Below are 19052 nucleotides of genomic sequence, written 5' to 3' on the forward strand. Positions count from 1 at the left end.
ATATATATACAGGTTTTTTTCCTTTCAAAAATTATTTATGTAGACTTTTTTTTATGATGAATGTAAATATTTTATCATGATGTTATAATTTTTTATTAATTTCACACTTTCAGTTGAAATGGAAAAGTGCCACAAGGTTTTATGTGAAACGCCATGCCTCAATGCCTCATAGACTATCTATCGCATAACAATTAGGCCTACACTATTATACGGCTACGTAACGTTCAAAAGATGATTGTGGAAGAGATGCATACTTTAGAATGCATAACGCTGGATGTGCGGCCATACAAGAAAGGATCAACTTAGACATGAGGTGATTAGAGAAAAGGTGAGAGTGGCACCAAAAGAGGACAAGATGCTACAGAACGCATTAAGATGGTTTGGCCTATTATGCACCGATTATTAGGCTTGAACACTAAGGAATGGTGAAGATGGCAAAGGTAGAGGAAAAACCCAAAAAAATATTGGATGAAGGTGATTGAAAATCATATGAGGTTCGTTGGGATTGAAGAATGTATGATGGAGAGAACATTATGGAGGAAAATGATTCGTGTGGATGATGGAGTTGGATTTTTTACTTTTTTTTTGAAGTATTTTCTGCTATTTAAACTGCTTATTTATTTTAAATATTATTTATTTACTTTTGAGATTTTTCATAACCTTTTACTTAAACACAAATTCTCATTGAAGACGGACACTATCCGTCACAAACTACGGATAGTGTCCCTCTCACAAAATGTAAGTGGATAGTGCAAGTGGTTGGGAAATGGATACCCCCACTTGCCCTCCCACTTGCATTTTGTGAGAGGGCCACTATCCGTCTTCAGCTTGTGACGGATAGTGGTCGTCTTCAATGAGACGGACGGTTACTTAAAACTCCTTTTACCATCATGCTTAGATTTTTCATAACATTAATTTTTATTTTTTTTGTATTTTGTATCCAAGTTTTTAAAAAAGAAAGATGGTTCCAAAGAATGATTTATGTCAGCCCAATGCAAATCATTTTGGGAATAAGGCTCTAATGTTGGTTTCTGTAACACTTATTTAAGGTCAACGCTTTTTTGACTTCGGCTACTAAAGTGAAATTAGGAACATTATTATGCGAAGGAAGCGTAATAAAGTGTGGGACATGGGATTAAATAGTCGTATTATAAAATTAATTAATTTTTGTATTTTAATCTTTTATAATATCAAGCGCATTAATACAAATTACCATATTATGTTCGTTGTAATACGCCTACCATATCGGATACACAAAATAGAACGAATGCGAATTCGATTTACGTATCCGAATAGACCATACTACGAAAGTGGCGACCCTGATTGCAACAACATATAATATAATTTTCAATGATAAGGAAATGAGGCAGAGACACCAAAGCTAAAAGTAATTCACATGGCTATAATGTTTAGATCTGTAAAGGAAAAGGTCCACAAAGATAATACCTCCTTTGTAAAGTTAACAGGGGAAATTCTCGACAAATCATTCATTCGCAAAAGTGCCTGATTCTTTAGTAAACGACTAATGCAGACTTCATAAGATTTCATAAGTTTTTTAACAGTCATCTTCTGAAATAAATAATAGGGCATATATCAAAGACCTAACAGTGAAAAAAATTATAGGAAAAGAGGGGCATGGGGTTATACGAAGTTGAATGTGATTAAAAAAATCTCACGAGGTCAGCAATGTCTCAACAAATAAGCTTACACTTTTGCTGGTATCTGCATTGTTGGTATCTTCAGCTATGTCAGATGAAAGGCTTCCACTTGGAATTTCACCATTTTGGGTATTCTGAAATGGAAGCAATACTAAGACATGAGAGTACTAGAACCTAATGCCCTTTACGTCAAGTATTAAAATTAACATAGCGACTAACCTTAAGGCTATTTACTGAATCAAATTCTGTAAGAGGAGAGTTCTGTTCTGTAGCATTAGTAAACCAGTGTAAGAACAATTACAAATAGCAAAACACAAATTTTACAAGCACGTAAGTCGCATGTCATAGTCAGATACTAAGCATACAGTTCTTAGTTATTTGGAAACTCAGTTAAATCCTCCCTTTTCAGCCCTTTCTACAATGTAAGACTGACCACATCCATCCTCTTACCCCAAGAGCCCAAACACCAAATAACATACAGTTAGTTTTTTTTTTTTTTTTTTTTTTTTTTTTTTTTTTTTTTTTTTTTTGGCAAACTCAGTTAAATCCTCCCTTTTCAGCCCCTTTCTACATTGTAAGACTGACATCAACCATCCTCTTACCCTGAGAACACAAAAACCTAATGAATAGGTGTAAGTTTTTTTTCCACGATTTCAGATTCCTGTCAAGTTAGGGCCAACGTCTTCTAAACAGTTGCTCAGAAGACACATAAGGAAACCTCTTGCCGATACCCATACTACCAAATTCTTGTCAAAGTAAGTTATTAACTTTGGGTAAACAATTCGATAGAGATGAAAAGGGCACCAGAGCCCAGAGGCAACAGTATCTTCCTTTGTTAACATTTATATAGATGAAAAGAGGTGGTTCTTAGTTTGAAGAGAGGATAAGTGAGTCTATTTTTAGTGACAACTTTGTATTTTCCAATTAAAATTTTGGGCAACAGTACCTTTTTTAGGAGTTTTATATGTTGGCTAAAATGTAAAATGAGTAAAAGCTAGGAATGGGGAAAGAAATGGAGGAAGATATAGAAAGTGTGTACTAGCGCGAGTCTTGTAAAGTGAGTCTCGTCTAAAAGGCGCACCTAAAATGCGCCGAGGCATTTTGGCTGTGCCTCATCCAAGGCGCGATTTTTCAAACTAACGGTTTACAAATCACATAAACATTGTTGCTCATTTAATTGAAGGCGTTGCCTCATTAATTTAATATATTCCCTTTTTGTTAGATCTGATGTCAATCTCTTATACATCAGCAAAAAGCAATTTAAGATCTCTTTAGGCCTCATCAGTACACGGGTGAAACTCTGTAGCAACAATAAACAGTAATGCACGACAATTTGAAGTACTAGAAGAGACATAAGAATATACACCCACCTCGCCACAAATTAATTCCTTTTACAACAAGGACACAACAGTTCAGGAAAACAATAGAAAAAATAGGTGAAAGTAAAAGCAGGTCAATTACACAAAATGAACCCAAAAAGTGAACTAAAAAATGGTGCAGAAGGGGAGCAAAAAGGCAAGTAGCTCACTTACTCTTTAAAGTTTAAATTAGAACAAGGTTTTTAAACAAATAAAGGGTGACTAACGAAAAACAGTAGGTATTTACGAATCAACCAAACAAAGAAAAATGTAAAATTTGTGAATTGGAGGAAGGATCAGCGTAACTGACCGGTTAAATTAGTAGCCAGATGGCCCATGCTAGAATTTGATCCTACCAACTGGGATATGACCTGTGCACCAACCACGTGTGCAAATACCGTTGCCGATTCTTTGTGGTCTTCGGTCACTCCAACATACAACATATGATCCAACCTCCTCTAGAATATTAGAGTAATAAATTAAACCCAAAGGGATTGACGAGCTTTAGAAAATGACATAGCGAGTACTAATGTTACACTTACCTTTGCCACATCTAGCACAGAATCGCCCAGAGCAGGATGCTTTCGGATACAGGCACGTACTTCATGTGACTCTGCCATATAGGAGTTATTTGTCAGTCCTGCAATCTGTAAATGGTCTAGATCGATCAGCCAGGGTTCAGGGATAGAAGTTCGATATCAAGTGAATAAGAACATAGAAAACAAAAGCAACATGGATTGATAAGTATCGGGCCAAATGAAGCTGAATTAGAACATCCAGGACCGAATCTCTTGTTAGAACCAAATAATTAAATTGATATGAATGTAGGGGTAAGTCCAACCTCCCTATCCAGAATTACTTCATTTGCAAACTAGGGTCACATTAACAATTTTAAGTTGTACATAGTTCCATTGTCTAACAGCAAGGTTAACACTTTCAATTATAGATTGTCTCACGATGAGGTTGACACTATCTATTTTAGGCCATCTCACAATAACATTCACACTTAGCTTTGATCATTTTCAGTAGCACAACTTGTCCTACATAAGAAATACTACTCAATGTGCCCTTGCTTACCCCTTCTCACTAATTTTACAAGAATTCTCATATTTTTCCCACCTATATCCCCATAATCTCTATTTGTCTCAACCAGCATACCCCACCCCTAATCAATATCGCTTAAATTTTTATGCCAGGAGTGTGTGGATTCTATTATGAGATAGAGGGAGCACTTCTGTGTACCATCCTAGATTTATAGAAAGATAATTATACCGACTATCTTAGTTTTGTAAAATGCATAATTGCCCATGATGTTGGGAGTGTATCAAACCTAACTCCTTAAGGAAAGTTAATTTTTTTCCCTGAAATCGCTTTTCATTCACGCTCATGCCTCCTCTATGGGTCACTCTAAGTTGCATAACTTGATCCACAATACAATGGCAGCACCAACACCATAAAATGAAAGGGAAGGGGAATGGAGGGAGAAAGTTGTTTTCCGTCCAAATCTTTCCTAGCTTAAACAATAAGGTAAAAGGTAGATGTAAGACCCACTATCATTGTCACTCCTAAAAAATAGCGCAAAGCAAACGTACACTATCTACCGTAACAGAGAAAGTATACTAGATATAGAGTGTAAACAAAAAAATCACTGGATAAGAAAATTAAATTACAAACAAAAGGAGCTTCAACAATTATCTTAAGACCAAAACCCCATAGATAATGGGAGAAAACTATAGGAAGCAAAACACAAGATCAGCATTGCAAACATAAACGCTTACTTAAGATGCAAATCTTAATAAGGATAGGCCAACCTGAAAAGTTGCTCCATTGTGAACAATGTCCAAAGCTATTGGATCATTGATGTACTGGTGCAGTGGCATAGTCATATCTCCCATCTCATATGAATCATTATGCCCAACATGATTTTGCTTCTTAAGTAGCCTAGCATCTCTCTGCAAAATTTAAGTTGACATAAATATCTTCAAAAGAGGCTAACGCCTATGTAACACATTTTCAAATCTTTTTAGGCTATAGATTCCCGTTGGGTAAATATTCCACACATAATGTTTGATAGTTTTCAACTGCAGACAACATTCACCACACATGCTCAGGAAAAGGCAGATCATTATTTAGCCACAAACTGTAATGACATAATATACCATTGTCATTGCCCATAAGCGTCACTGATAAGTAATTGCACCATCATAGAAAAATTTTGCGCCTTTATTTGTTAATTCTGATATGTTTATGCCTTTATGGTACTCCATGTGACACTCTTACACTGAAATCCCTAAATAAACTACAAATCCACCTATAATACTCTTGTATCCCACTTTTACGCTGATCATCCTGTTTTTCAATGGTTGATTTCATCGTATCAATAAATTTTAAGGGAAAAGGCCACTTAGGTCCAACCCCTCACACTGTTAGAGAACTAGACTCTAAGAAGGCACTATGGCAACGACGATAAAAGACAGGCTTACCTCGAATAATAATATCTTTACAAAAAAAAAAAACCATCGTCAAATTCAAGTGACCAAGTATAATCTCAGACAGGCTGTTCTACATCCTAGTTGACGACAGAAATTCTAGGAATACCATTCAATCAAAGTCTGTTGAACTCATAAAAGAATACCAAACAAAAAGAATTTATCATAGTCCGTGAAATTGGGAAGTTTGCATGGATGTATGGCACACAAAAGAGGTGCATTATCACATACTAAATGTAATCTTTACATTAATATTTCAATAATCCGGTCAGACTTCAAATTTACGTGACGAAAAAAATTGCTCTAGATAAACGGAATACCAGTGAACAATACTACGACACAGAAAAAGGGAAATAAATGAAGGAAGATATACCAGTGAATCCATACCCTAACAAACAGGTCTTCCCTCATCCATGGAACCAAATATTTCCAAGGCCATATTTCTTCACTGCTAACTGCATTGCTTTTCTTTAGTAGACGTCTCGCCAATTGTGTTATAGAAGTTAAATTAGAATGCACCAAAAATCTAGCAGCTTCCTCAATTGAGAATTCATATGTACTGAATACACGATCAACGGGATTCCTTAATATTGTCATAACTGATGTTTTTTCCTTGGGCAGCTTTGACATCATGCTATAATCATCATGAGTTGATAATAACCTGCAGTTTGCTTTCCTGCAAATAAGATTTATAAATGATATGTGACAACTCTCTTACGTAGGTCAGGCACAGCCTGTTAACAGTTAGTTTTTGGCATGGAAAACTTCTCGTGCTTTTGCATATTGCTTCCAAAAGCCATTTTCAGGAGTATTGACCAAATGTGCAAGCAGTTCTTATGGGGATACACTCATGAGCACAGGATATATATTGGGACGTGACGGATAAAGATTGTACGCCTAGAAGACAAGGGTGGATTGAGATTTAAGTTTTTGACATAAAGGAAATCCTAAGGCGGAACAAAACCTTACGTATTAAGTGGATTAGGAAGCTTAGCAATGGCTATGAATCACTATCGACTAGACATGTCAAAACTTACATGACTTGTTTATTAGGGCCATGAGCCCATAAATGGCACTATTCTAATTTTTAAGACTGACATTGCGAAATAGCATGAAATATTGTCATCAACTGACACAGAAAACAGCAAAGAAACAAGGTACTACCAAAGTAGCCTTTTTCTAGTGCCATTGAGAATACACACTAAATGAGACGACACAAATTACAGAAAAATGCCAATAAAAAAAATGTTTGTATTCATACCTCGGGTTGAACCGTAATTTATCATAAGAATGAGGGCACTCCAACTGAGTAGAGTACAGCTTCTTCAAGAAACTGCGAGGAGAGGAATAGACATTGTAATAAACTGCCATTCAACCCACGGACTCTTAAAACAAGTATAGCAAAGGGTAAAATGCATAAGCATGTACCAGTGGAAATAAGTTCGTCCTCCCGTCCTTGGTATGTGCAAGAAAAACAATAGGTCACGGAGTGTATGCTTATCTTCTTTGAATTCATGATTTAGTTGCGAAGTTGCCCATTTATTTACAACACTCTCACAGAGCTGGAAATCATCTTCAGAAGAGGCATTCACAGGCAGAAGGACTGAAATTTCAGAGATAAAAAAAAATTTACTAATGTTACTCGGCGAAAACCCAAAATCAAACCAATAACTGCAGAAATGTTGCACACTCAACTTGGTTTTAAAAAGAACAAAAACAAGGAAACAAACAACTCAAGAATATGACATAGCAATGGACTTGGATGACAAATTTATATGGTGTAGTGGACTAATAGGAAAACCAAAAGTTCCAGCTTTCCTTTGATCAACCATCTATAATACGAAAACTATACTCCTATAGAGGATGCACCAGTCAGTGGCAAAACGAGTAGGCTAGCAGGGTCTGCTGCCCCTTTGGCAATGTAAAATTCAATTTTTTAATCAAATGTATTTAACATTTTTCTAGTTTCGCATTCATTTGTATACAAATTTTTATTCATTATGAGAAATATTTTAACCACAAGTAAACAAACAAATGATTGAGACGGACAAAGTATATCGCAAACAGTATACTCCCTCCTAGTTTAATTGTTGGTTCCCTTTCTTTTGGGCACCAAAATTAAGGAAATAAATTTGGACCACACAAAATATCCTACCCCACATAGAATTGAATTTGGACCGCACAAAACTTACCAAAAAAGGAAATGGAACCAATACCCGACTACCATCGAAAAGGAAAGAGAAACCAACAATTAGACTAAGAGGGAGTAGTTTAAATCAGTGTCGGAGCGAGGAGGCTAGCAGGATCTGCGGCCTCTTACTTAGAGCTGGCAAGTCTTGCCCGACCCAAGTGACCGACCCGAACCCGAACAAACCCGACCCGACGGGTTAATTACAACCAGAAACCGACCCGTAACATAATGATCATGACCCGATGATCATGGCCCGATGATCAGTGACCCGAAATCGACCCAGAACCGACAATTATTAAGCTTAATATTGATTAAAATGAAAGTGATTTTATATTTAGATTGATATGTTTGACATTGACTTAATGAAGTAATTAAACAAATAATGGTAAAAAATCGGGGATGTAGCAAATTACCTCCATAACTTATGAACTATGTGTAAATCAACCCCTTAAGTTTCAATTGTAGCAAATTAGCCCCATAACTTTTCAAAAATGTGCAATTAAGCACAAATCAATTTTTTTGCATTTTTTTAACTAAAACCTATTGGTTTTTCTATTATAAAAACTATTATAAATATATTTCTTAAATAATTAAATATAATATTATATTTACACATTCAACGAAAAATGCGAACCAATTTTAGTATAAACAAAAATTTGGTCATGTAACTTTTCATTGTAACATCATAAACAATTCTCATATTAGGAACATTTTTCGCCAAAATATTTGAACATGTTTTTTAATAAACAAGAATTTTAGGATTAAAATCTAATTAATAATTTTGATTTTCAATAATAGTAAAATATTTATTAGCAAATTTTATTCTTAAAAACAAGATATGTGCTTAATTGCACATTAAGAGAAACTTATGGGGTTGATTTGCTACATTTATAAGTTAAGTGGTTTGATTGCACATACTATCAAACGTATGGGAGTGATTTGCTATATTTCTCGATAAAAAATTGAAGTAATGTGATAAAGTAACTCGACTCGATAATGACACGACCCGATACATCATTTAACCCGAAATGACCTGACCCGACAATGACATGACCCAACCCGGCCCGACCCAATACATATTTGACCCGAAATGACCGAAACCCGAAATATGACCCGAACCCATTATGGCCCGACCCGACTACTCTGATTGTCACCTTTAGGCCCTATTCTTTTAGAGTGAAACTGATCTGAACTACACTTATAGAATCTGAAGTGAACTTATAAGATCTGAACTTTTCTGAACTTATAGGATCTGAATTGAACTGAACATATAGAATCTGAACTAAACTTATAGAATATGAGGTGAACTTAAATTAAGTGATAAGTCCAAAAGAACAAGACCTTACTTTACTAACTGAAAATTAGAAGTTATAGACAAACATTTTTCAATCCTTTTGCTAGTTTAACGCTCATAAAATATTTGGTCAACCTTTAGCTTCTTTTACTTGAAAAATCCGGCTCCGCCTCGAATAAATTATGGTATTATTAATATTATTATAGTTGAATATCAAAAAAATAGAAAACAAAAGTACCTGATCCAGTGAAGAGTAGAAGAAGAAGAAGAAACCAAAATGGAGTGGAGTCCATCAAAACTCCAAAATTGCTGCCAATTAATCAACATTAAGATAAATTCAACAAACAAAATCAAAGCATATAATAAAATCATGTCAAAAATAAAATATATAAAAAATCTAAGTACCATAAGAAATTGGAACCCTAATTATACGGAGTATATGTAATTTGATTTTGGAAAGGGGAAATGAAACATACTCTCTTCAGAAGTGTGGATCATCGCCAGTAATCAATCGTACTCTGAGAGTACTGGAGGGTCCAGTGCATTTCTATGGACAATATTCATTTGTCCTTAGAAATATCCAATGGTCCAGTGGTTTTGTATGGAAAACATTAATTTGTCCTTAAAAATCCAATTGCTGTCAATTTTTCCGGTACGGCCGTCACAGTGACAAAACCACAACGAAATCTGTGTTCAGCCTTCACTCATAATTCGTCGCCGTATCCGTGACTACCAAACCCGTAGCTCGGCGTAGCAGCCTTGACTTTTTCCGCTTTAAAGTTTAGTTAAGAGGCTAATTATCGGATGTGAGAGAAGATGATGATGATGATGGATAATATGGCAATGAAAATGGAATTTGAAGAAATAATAGGGAGATATAATGGCCATGGGGATGATTATACAGGGACAAGTAAAAACAAGGAATAGGGAGATGTGAATTGCGATGACGAGCAGGGGTAGGGATGGCAATGGATAGGATCTGGATAGGATCCTATAAGATCCATATCCATATCCTTACGTCATATGGTGATCCAGATCCGGTCCATATCCACAGGGTCTGCAATTGTCAGATCCATATCCAGATCCTCAGGATATGGACCGGATTTGGATCTAACCCGTATCCATTTTATGGTTAAACAATCATTTTTTTTAAATATTAAAATATTATTTTTTGGATTATACTACAACTTAACATGCTTTTTTTTATATTAGAGTACAAATGCTAAAAATAAAGTTTTATAAAATATAAAATACACTAGCGATAACAAGTAACTTTTTGCAATTGAAAAATGTTAATGAGAAAGAAATCATAACTTATTAAATGAAAAAACTTTAAGAGATGAATATATAATTTTACTATTTCCTTAACTCATTTTTTAAATTTCATTTTAAAATTGAATAAAAATGGATCCAGGGTAGGATCTGGATCTCAACCATATGGATCCATATCCGGATCCGTTTGTATGCATATGGATCCGGTCCATATCCATATCCACTGGATTCAAAATATTGAGATCCAGATCCGACCCTTAGGATCTGGATCCTAGGATCTGGACAGGATCCGGGATCCATTGCCATCCCTAAGCAGGGGTGTTTGTTTCGCGGCACGGTTTGTAATCAGGAATTATAGTTGGGCGGTATGGGGTTGGAAGTTGGAACCAATTCACCGATTATATAACCAGTTGTATAGGTTGTACGGTGTAGATTTGAATTTTGTGATAAAGTATGTGAATTTTATGTTAAATAATATGAGTTTTATTAGAAAGTATTGAACTCATCCATTTACGCATTAAAAACATGAATTTTGAATTAGCTCAAAAAAAATACATATAAGCTCGGATTCTTCTTATACCTTGGTGGTTGTACAATGCTTATGGTGCAACTGAATGTATAATCCTATTTGTGGGTTGGAACTCATTTTATGCGTTTGATATTATTCTCAATTAAAGTTCTATCTTCTTACATGTTGCTTTTAGACAAATACTAGTTTGAATGCCCGTGCGCTGCAACGGAGTAATTAGCTTATTTATAATGTAAAAAAAAAACGTTATAAGCGTTTAATGTTTACATTATATGTCTAATGATTTGTTTACATATTTGATGGGGCATATTCTGCACCGCTGACCAAGTCAACATATTGAGCAAGGTCAAAGATGTCCACAGCAAGTCAACGACTTAGACAAATTTAGCCAATGCACGCCCATCTACTGTCAACCTAGGTCCCGCACGACAACCGCGCAATGCCCAGGGACACATATCTCGCGTACTCATATCCAAGACCCCTCGGCGGTGGGTGGGTCAGCGCCGCCGGCGACCATAGGTCCCGGCCGAGGGGTAGATCAGTCTTTCCACCTGCTAGCCACTTGGCCACTACGTGACAAAAGGTGAAGTCTATAAATACTCCTCAACCTTCATTGAGGAAAGGATCCCATCCAATCCAGAAATATACAACTTGACCTAAATACACTATTCATCTGGTATAATCTTCCTTATCTCTACAATATACATTCAAACCAAGTAACAACTTATCCTTTAAGTTTTCGACTTGAGCGTCGGAGTGAGTACGCTTGGCACAAAGCCAAGCCCTCAGTTCGTTCATTGTTGCAGGAGAGGCCGAGAGGAACGATTAAGACCAAAGTAGAATCCAACTCAAGACATCATTCAACAAGCCACGGGTGGTAACTATACTTGCTCTGGAATTATACCCGGAACAATTGGCGCCGTCTGTGGGGAAAGACACTAGAAGCTGGTCACATTCATTCCCAAAACAAACAAAAAAACACACAAAAACCCACCCAAAAAGCTAAGAAAATGTCAAAAGAACAAGAGGTGTTCGTAACCGACGAGCCCCTCCACCCAGATGATACCTTCAACAATTTCGGAGTCATACGGCCCTCACGGGGCGGAGTAATCCAACCGGAGTTCGGGATGCCAATAACACCGAGATGCGACGCGCATCGCCAACCAAGTCACCCTCATGGGACATGTGGTCGACGTGGCATTGCTAAAGCAAATCCTGGACCTCATCGGTAGGACGTCGGCTCACACCGTCACACCGACAAGAGCGGCGGGACCCGTCCAGAGACCAGGGCCCTTAACGTGACTCCAAGAGACTTGAACGGAGCACTTTGGAAGAGGTTGGCCCCTGTTGAAACAGGAGGAGCCCCGAATGCTAGTGATGGACATAAGTCCCGACCGCACTCGCGGGGGACAGCGTCACCGCAGCAGCCACGAGGCCCACTCCGGAGGAATGAAAGAAGTCCGACCCATCGTAGTCGGAGAAGAAGAAGCCCGACTCGCCGAGTCGGGAAGAAGTCCCTCCCGCTACGAGGAGAGGAGTCGGGCTAGGAATGCGAGGAGCCGATCGCCACGTGTCGTCCGGCGTGTGATCGACACGACCCCTCGGCGCCTACGTCCTAGAAGTCCGGTGCAAACTAAGCTCAAGTTGCCACCCATATCATACAAAGGGGAGGGTGATCCAGCCGACCACGGTGAGGCTTTCGAGTCTCACATGTCAGTATGGGAGCAGCCCGATGAAGTATGGTGCCGAGTTTTCCCAACAACATTGCATGGGATGGCTCAAAGTTGGTACAAGGGGCTCCCCGACGGCTCGGTGTACTACTACGCCGACCTAAGGGACGCCTTTCTAGCCCAAAGACTCTTGCAACAAGAGAAGGGCCGTGGAGACATCGGACCTCCTAACTATCAAACGGGAAGGGGGCGAGTCTCTACGAAGCTACATGAAGAGGTTCGACGGAAAGGTCCAGCAGATTCGGGAGATTAATCCGGAACCGGCGGCCTTCGCGGCCGATGAAAGGCCTCCCAAGGGGAGATTTGAAAAATGAGCTCATCAAGTGCGGAGGCACGGGCTTGGATGCCGCCAGAAGAAGGCCGACCAAGCCATCAAGGTAGAAGACTATCACAAGACGTGGCTAGGCCCGAGCGAGGCCGAGCACTCGAAAAAGAAGAGCGCGGAGGACAACCCACATGAAAGACGCCGTGACAACAACGGGTCACGGTCCGAAGAAAGACGCCGAGACAATAATAGGTCACGGCCCGACAAATCTGCCGGAAACGGGACTCGGCGGGGCGCGGGTGGAGTTCGGGAACGTACCACCGGAGGCGGTATAGCGATAAAACCCCTCTCGTCGTATCGGCCCGCCGAAGTCTTCGCCCGAGCAAAAGCGAGGGCCGGAAGTGGGAGAGACCCCAAAACCAAAAAGTGACGGTGACACGAGCCGATCTTTGTGAGTACCACGGCCACACCGGCCATCTAACCAACGCATCACGGCATCCGAAGAATGCCATTGAAGAGCGATCCGGAAGGGGAGCCTCGGCAAGTACGTTGCCAAAAGCCAAAAGACCGACGCCGCAGTAGATTCGGAGAAGAAATCCGTCTTCGAACGGATAGGAGTGATCCACGTTGTCATCGGGGGCCACGAGAACGGAGGGTCCGCTCATGGGTACAAACGACACCTGAACGAGCTCTATCAGGCCATCAACTTTGTGCCCAACACAGCCACCCCCTCTTCCAACATCCCCGACATAACCGCCGGAAGAAAGGACTACGAAGGAGTCATCGCTCCTCACAGCGACCCGCTTGTAGTCAATTTGGACATATCCAACCACCTGGTCAAAAGGTGCACGATTGACAGGCGCATACACGAATGTCATGTTCGGGAGTGCTTCCTCGGCCTCGGCTGAAGGTCAAGGACTTAAGCCCCCGCACCAACCCGCTATACGGTTTCTCGGGGCCGGACCGGTACCACGGGATCGGTCGGACTCCGTAACGTTCGGCGAAAGGAACGCGGCCAAGAATGTCCTAGCCGAGTTCGTGGTCATCGACGGCTCATCCGCCTACAACGTTCTCATAGGCCGCGTCACTCTGAGCGAGGCCGACGACGATCGATGTCCATCCGGGCCCTAACATTGATGTACGTCTCGGACCGGGGGAAGCGCATAAGCTCGTCTCCAAAGACGAGAATGACGAGGTGGTGAACGCCCGATAGCCGCGCGAGAGGATGCAACATGCAATCCCTTAAGGTGGCAAAGAAATCGGAGAAAGGGAAAGGTCTATCCTTACAACAGGAGAGCGACCTCATGGATGTAACTAGCGGCTAACCGGGAGGTACGCCTTCAACGGGCCATTAGGACGCCGGAAAATCTCGGGAATACTCCATGTAACGTCGGAGGTGTCCAAAACAATTTGTGGGCACCCCGACGCATGTTTTTACCTAAATGAAAAATCATCCAAGTCTTCCATCAGAATGTACGCTCTTCCCATAGCCACTAGGAAAGAGCGGGACGCCGGCTCACACTTTGTCATACCGACAAGAGCGGCACCTTTATCGAAGCAACAGACGCCGGCTCACACGCTGTCATACCGACAAGAGCGGCGATCACTATCGCAAGCGGATGTCGCTTCTTCCGGTCCACACCGACAAGAGCGGTCTCTCTATGAAGAAACAGCACCGTCGCGATCACTCCAAGTAGTAGACGCCACGGCGATCACCCCAAGAGGTGTGACGCGTCGCGATCACTCCAAGTAGTAGACGCCACGGGAGTCTCCTTCAAGAAACAGCACGATCGCGATCACTCCAAGTAGTAGACGCCACGGCGATCACCCCAAGAGGTGTGACGCCGTCGCGATCACTCCAAGTAGTAGACGCCACGGGAGTCTCCTTCAAGATACAGGCACCGTCGCAGTCACTCCAAGTAGTAGACGCCGTCGCAGTCACTCCAAGTAGTAGACGCCACGGGAGTCTCCTTCAAGAAACAGGCACCGTCGCAGTCACTCCAAGTAGTAGACGCCACGGCGATCACCCCAAGAGGTGTGACGCCGTCGCGATCACTCCAAGTAGTAGACGCCACGGAGTCTCCTTCAAGATACGAGGCACCGTCGCAGTCACTCAAGTAGTAGACGCCACGGCAGTCACCCCAAGAGGTGTGACGCCGTCGTTAGCGATCCTCCAAGTAGTAGACGCCACGGGAGTCTCCTTCAAGATACAGGCACCGTCGTAGTCACTCCAAGTAGTAGACGCCACGGCAGACGACGGCTCACACTGTCATACCGACAAGAGCGGCATGCACCCTAAGTAAGCAGACACTGCGACGGTTATAACCAGCGCGGTTGATACTCGCTGAAACGATCAAGATGCCTTGGAAGCGTTAACACAATTGAGACACGCACTCTAGACTGCCTCGGCAAAGCCGAGGCGGGAACATAAGAGATACTCAATTAATAACGGAAAGAGACAACCCGGACAAAGACGGAGACGCTAAAAGGACGGTCGAAGCTCGAATACTAGCACAAGGAAAAGAAGTGAAGTAAAAACGAACTCTTATTAAATATGTTCAACGAATCACAAGAAATTACAAGGATAAGCCAAAAGACAAAAAGTTACAAATGCTATCTCCCTATGTCCGTTGTTGCTCGCCATCAGCAGCGGCATGGCAGATTTCTTCGATGGGTACCCCGGCGAGCTCCCTTAGCAGCCTCGGCTTCGGCGGACCTCGGCTTTAGCCTCGGCGGCCTCGGCGCCTTTGCCCGCTTGGCTTCCTCTTGGGCCTCCTTAGCCTTCTCACGAGAGCGCCTTCTCGCGGCCGCCTCCTTCTCTCGCCTTCGCCCTCACCGCCTCTTTAGCCTTCTCCGCCACGGCTTGCTCCTTGGCTTCGAGCTTGTCATCAAGCAGCTTGTCATATCTGTCCCACGGAAAGGAACCATCAAGAGGGAAGAGCTCCTCAATCACTTCCCTAGCAGCTCCTTCGGCTAAATCCCGGAATTCAGCACACATGTTAGGGAGCATGACGGTTTGGAGCATCTCAATGTCCTTATCCTTTTGCCTAATGACGGCATCTCTGATCCGAACCACCTCCGCCTGGGCCTTAAACAGGTCCCTGGATTCATTCCTCTGCTTGAGGTAGAGGTCGGCGTGCCTCTGAACAAGTGTACACTTCCCCAGCAGCTTAGCAGCTTCGGCTGCCGCAGCCTCGGCCTTGGATCTCTCAGCAAGGACCTCCTTTTCAACGTCCTGCCTAAGTTTTCTTTCAGCCAAGAGCGCCCTCTCAAAGATCCCCCTAAGCCTCGCTCGTTGAGAAGATCCTGCTTTGCCTTCACGGCCACCTTCTTAATGGCATTAAGCTCAAAAGCGGATTGAGCCAAGGCCTTCTCCTGCTCTACGATACGAGCACCGGTAAGACCGTTCCACCTCGCCAGCTCCTTGATAAGCTCCGTGCCTTCATCTATGAGCTGGGAGAAGGAAACCTTCTGGGATGAGGAAACAGTGGTGACATTTTGATCACCGGCCTGTGGCTGAGAGAGGGAAACCTTCTGGGATGAAGGGACAGTGGTGACATTTTGATCACCGGCCTGCAGATGGGGGAGGAGAACCTTCTGGGATGGAGAGTTCACGGTGACGTGTTGATCACCGGCCCGCGTAACTCCCCTCCACTTGCACGCCCAACAGAGAGCGGCGGACGATCGCGGCCGATCTACAAAATTTAAAGCAAGCATAAGTATCGACATACGTAGACATGCCGAAGAGCCTGTCACAGCGGCGCCTAAGGAACCGGCTAAATCGAAGCCACACGGGAAGAACAATACCGTGCTTGGCCTTCTTGGCCGAAACGCGCGTCTCCTCGTCGGCCAGAGAATCAACGGTCGCGGTATAGGCCATCTCGCTTTTTTTTTACGGACAAGGGGCGAGCCCTCCTCTTCGTCGGAGTCATCCCCGTTGTAGATACAAATGATCTCCACCGTCTCCTTCTGAACAAGGGGGATGGAAGGCGGAGCCGGTGTCGACGCCACCACCGCCGAGGACTTCGTTTTGCGCGTATGGCGCGGCACGTTACTAACAACCTTCGCCTGGGTCTCCACCGCACTCAAGCTTTTCACATTTTGCTCTATGAGATCGGTCGGCGACCTCTGCGGTCATTGGGGAGAGCTTTGGGATGTAAGTTAGCAACGGTTTTATCTTTGTTCAGTCCCATTCTCCGGAGGATATCCTCGAGGCAGTCCGGTCCAAAATGGCTGCGAAGGAAACGAAGCAAGAGTTAAGTAGAAGAAATAAAACAAAGTTCAAAGACACAACGAGAACGGTGATGGGCCTCACACCGACCCCACTCACCCTGCGCTAGGGCCGGTATGAGGCCGACATGGCAAAGCGGCTCATCCTGGAGAATGATCTGCGTTGGAGGAATCCATCTTTTCGGCAGCCCACCCTTGTCTACCTCAAAAGCCGCATTGCCGGCCTCTCGTCCTCCGAGAGAAGAACCTGCAAAGATCCATTTTGAGTTTCTTCCGGAGACCCATCGTCATGCTCCGCCTTAGTCTCACACCGCAAGTTAACTTGATTTGAAAGGAGCGAGGGAAGCGGATAGTCGTTCGGCACCTTAACGTACACCCACCGACCCCCCGCCCTTGCAAGAGGAAAGTTTGTCGCGAGTGACATAACCCTTCTCCGTGTGCACGCCGAACCACCGGCGCGCCGTAGAGAGAATGACGGTGGAGGTAGTGAAGTCGGCGAAATAAGTTCACCGTTGGGGCCTCCCCTTGAAGAGACAAAGCCAGACAAACCCGATTATGGTCCTCATGGCCAACGGGTGCAATTGGGCAACGGCAACGTTCATGGCCTTAAGGATGGCCACGACATACCCATTCGGTGAAACCGGAGCCCAAACTCCAAATGTCGCATATATACGCCGGTGTGGCCCGGTGGAGGGCAACAGACAACTGACCCTCCTCCGGGATAACGATTTCGTAGCCCTCGCCGAAGATGAAATGTTTCTCGAAAAATATCTCACCGGAACAGCGGGCTAACTTATGGGTCCAAGTACAGTCAAGACGGACTTTACAAGCGAGGCCGTGATCCATAACGTACTTCCTCACGTTATTAGGACGAGCCTCCTCAGCATCGTCACCAAAATCTTCTGCATCATCATCGACATCAGAATCATCCTCCCATTCCTCCAGAATTCGAGGATCGACTTCGGGAGAAGGGGACCTACGGCCCGACTTACTAGGCGTCGCGCAGAAGACATGTTTACAATGAAATTACAAAATTAAAAATTGGAAAGTTTGTTTGTTTACCTTGAAGAAAACGCTCGCCGGAGTAACAACTCTGGAAATTAGAAGACAAAGAAACCCTTGGAAGTTTAGAGAGAAGGAAATTTTGGAGAATGATATTGGTGGCCAATTTTTCGGAGCAATTGCCCTATTTATAGGGAAAAGCCCATGAAGCAGACCAATCAACAAATGACCCATGAAGCGTCAACCAATCGGCGTGCGGACACGTGTCGGACATGCAACCACGGGATGTCAATCGTTGCAGCGATTATGTCAATCAATGCAACAGTGACCAAACGTCTTCAACACGCCTATTCAAATCTCTCCGCCTATTCACCTTCCTCAACAAACTCCCAAGCATCTGCTCTCCGCCGGCCACATGATCGACCAAGCTAGACACCGCCGGCCGGGGGCAATCAAAAATAACCGGCAGTCTCAACCCCGGTCTCGGCCAGCGTCCCTTTCTTTTCCACATCGGATGCCCAATACACATCCATGTGGAGGGGGGATATGGTACGGCCTAAGAAAGACCAGGCAGAGGCAAAAGAAGCCGCCGAAGAAGAAGCCGATGCAGGAAAATTTTCTACAAACTACTTGCGCAGAATATACGCTCAGAAGTACATCGAAGCCCATACCACGGCATAGACTACGCTGGGGGCAAATTGATGGGGCATATTACGCACCCCGACCAAGTCAACATATTGAGCAAGGTCAAAGATGTCCACAAGAACGACTTAGACAGCCCTAGCCAATGCCGCCCATCTACTGTCGGCCTAGGTCCCGCACGACAACCTGCCAGCCGGGACACATATCTGCGTACTCATATCCAAGACCCCTCGGCGGTGGGTCAACAGCGCCCGCCGGCCAGCCATAGGTCCCTCGGCCGAGGGGTAGATCAGTCTTTCCACCTGCTAGCCACTTGGCCACTTGGCCACTACGTGACAAAAGGTGAAGTCTATAAATACTCCTCAACCTTCATTGAGGAAAGGATCCCATCC

General features: G+C 43.0%; 1 protein-coding gene across 5 annotated transcripts in view; it reads right to left on the bottom strand.

Moving 5' to 3' along the window:
- LOC141637989 (protein-tyrosine sulfotransferase-like) overlaps window positions 1-19052 on the bottom strand; it is a 103557-nt gene that overhangs the window by 2301 nt on the left and 82204 nt on the right. For 2 of the 5 annotated variants that reach the window (XM_074447432.1, XM_074447428.1), the window contains exons 2-11: window positions 9229-9299; window positions 6934-7108; window positions 6767-6838; window positions 5893-6181; window positions 4828-4968; window positions 3559-3663; window positions 3327-3474; window positions 1878-1924; window positions 1709-1792; window positions 1447-1569 (exon numbers count right to left, since the gene is read on the bottom strand). In XM_074447432.1, coding sequence (XP_074303533.1) covers window positions 1447-1569; window positions 1709-1792; window positions 1878-1924; window positions 3327-3474; window positions 3559-3663; window positions 4828-4968; window positions 5893-6181; window positions 6767-6838; window positions 6934-7108; window positions 9229-9283 — 1239 coding nt within the window. In that variant the 5' untranslated portion in view covers window positions 9284-9299. Of the gene's footprint in view, window positions 1-1446; window positions 1570-1708; window positions 1793-1877; window positions 1925-3326; window positions 3475-3558; window positions 3664-4827; window positions 4969-5892; window positions 6182-6766; window positions 6839-6933; window positions 7109-9228; window positions 9300-9395; window positions 9413-9466; window positions 9938-19052 lie in introns of those variants that run through there. The other 3 variants (XM_074447429.1, XM_074447430.1, XM_074447433.1) reach the window with 3 other exon arrangements.

Source organism: Silene latifolia, unplaced genomic scaffold, assembly GCF_048544455.1.
Source record: "Silene latifolia isolate original U9 population unplaced genomic scaffold, ASM4854445v1 scaffold_159, whole genome shotgun sequence".
NCBI classification, from domain to species: Eukaryota; Viridiplantae; Streptophyta; class Magnoliopsida; order Caryophyllales; family Caryophyllaceae; genus Silene; species Silene latifolia.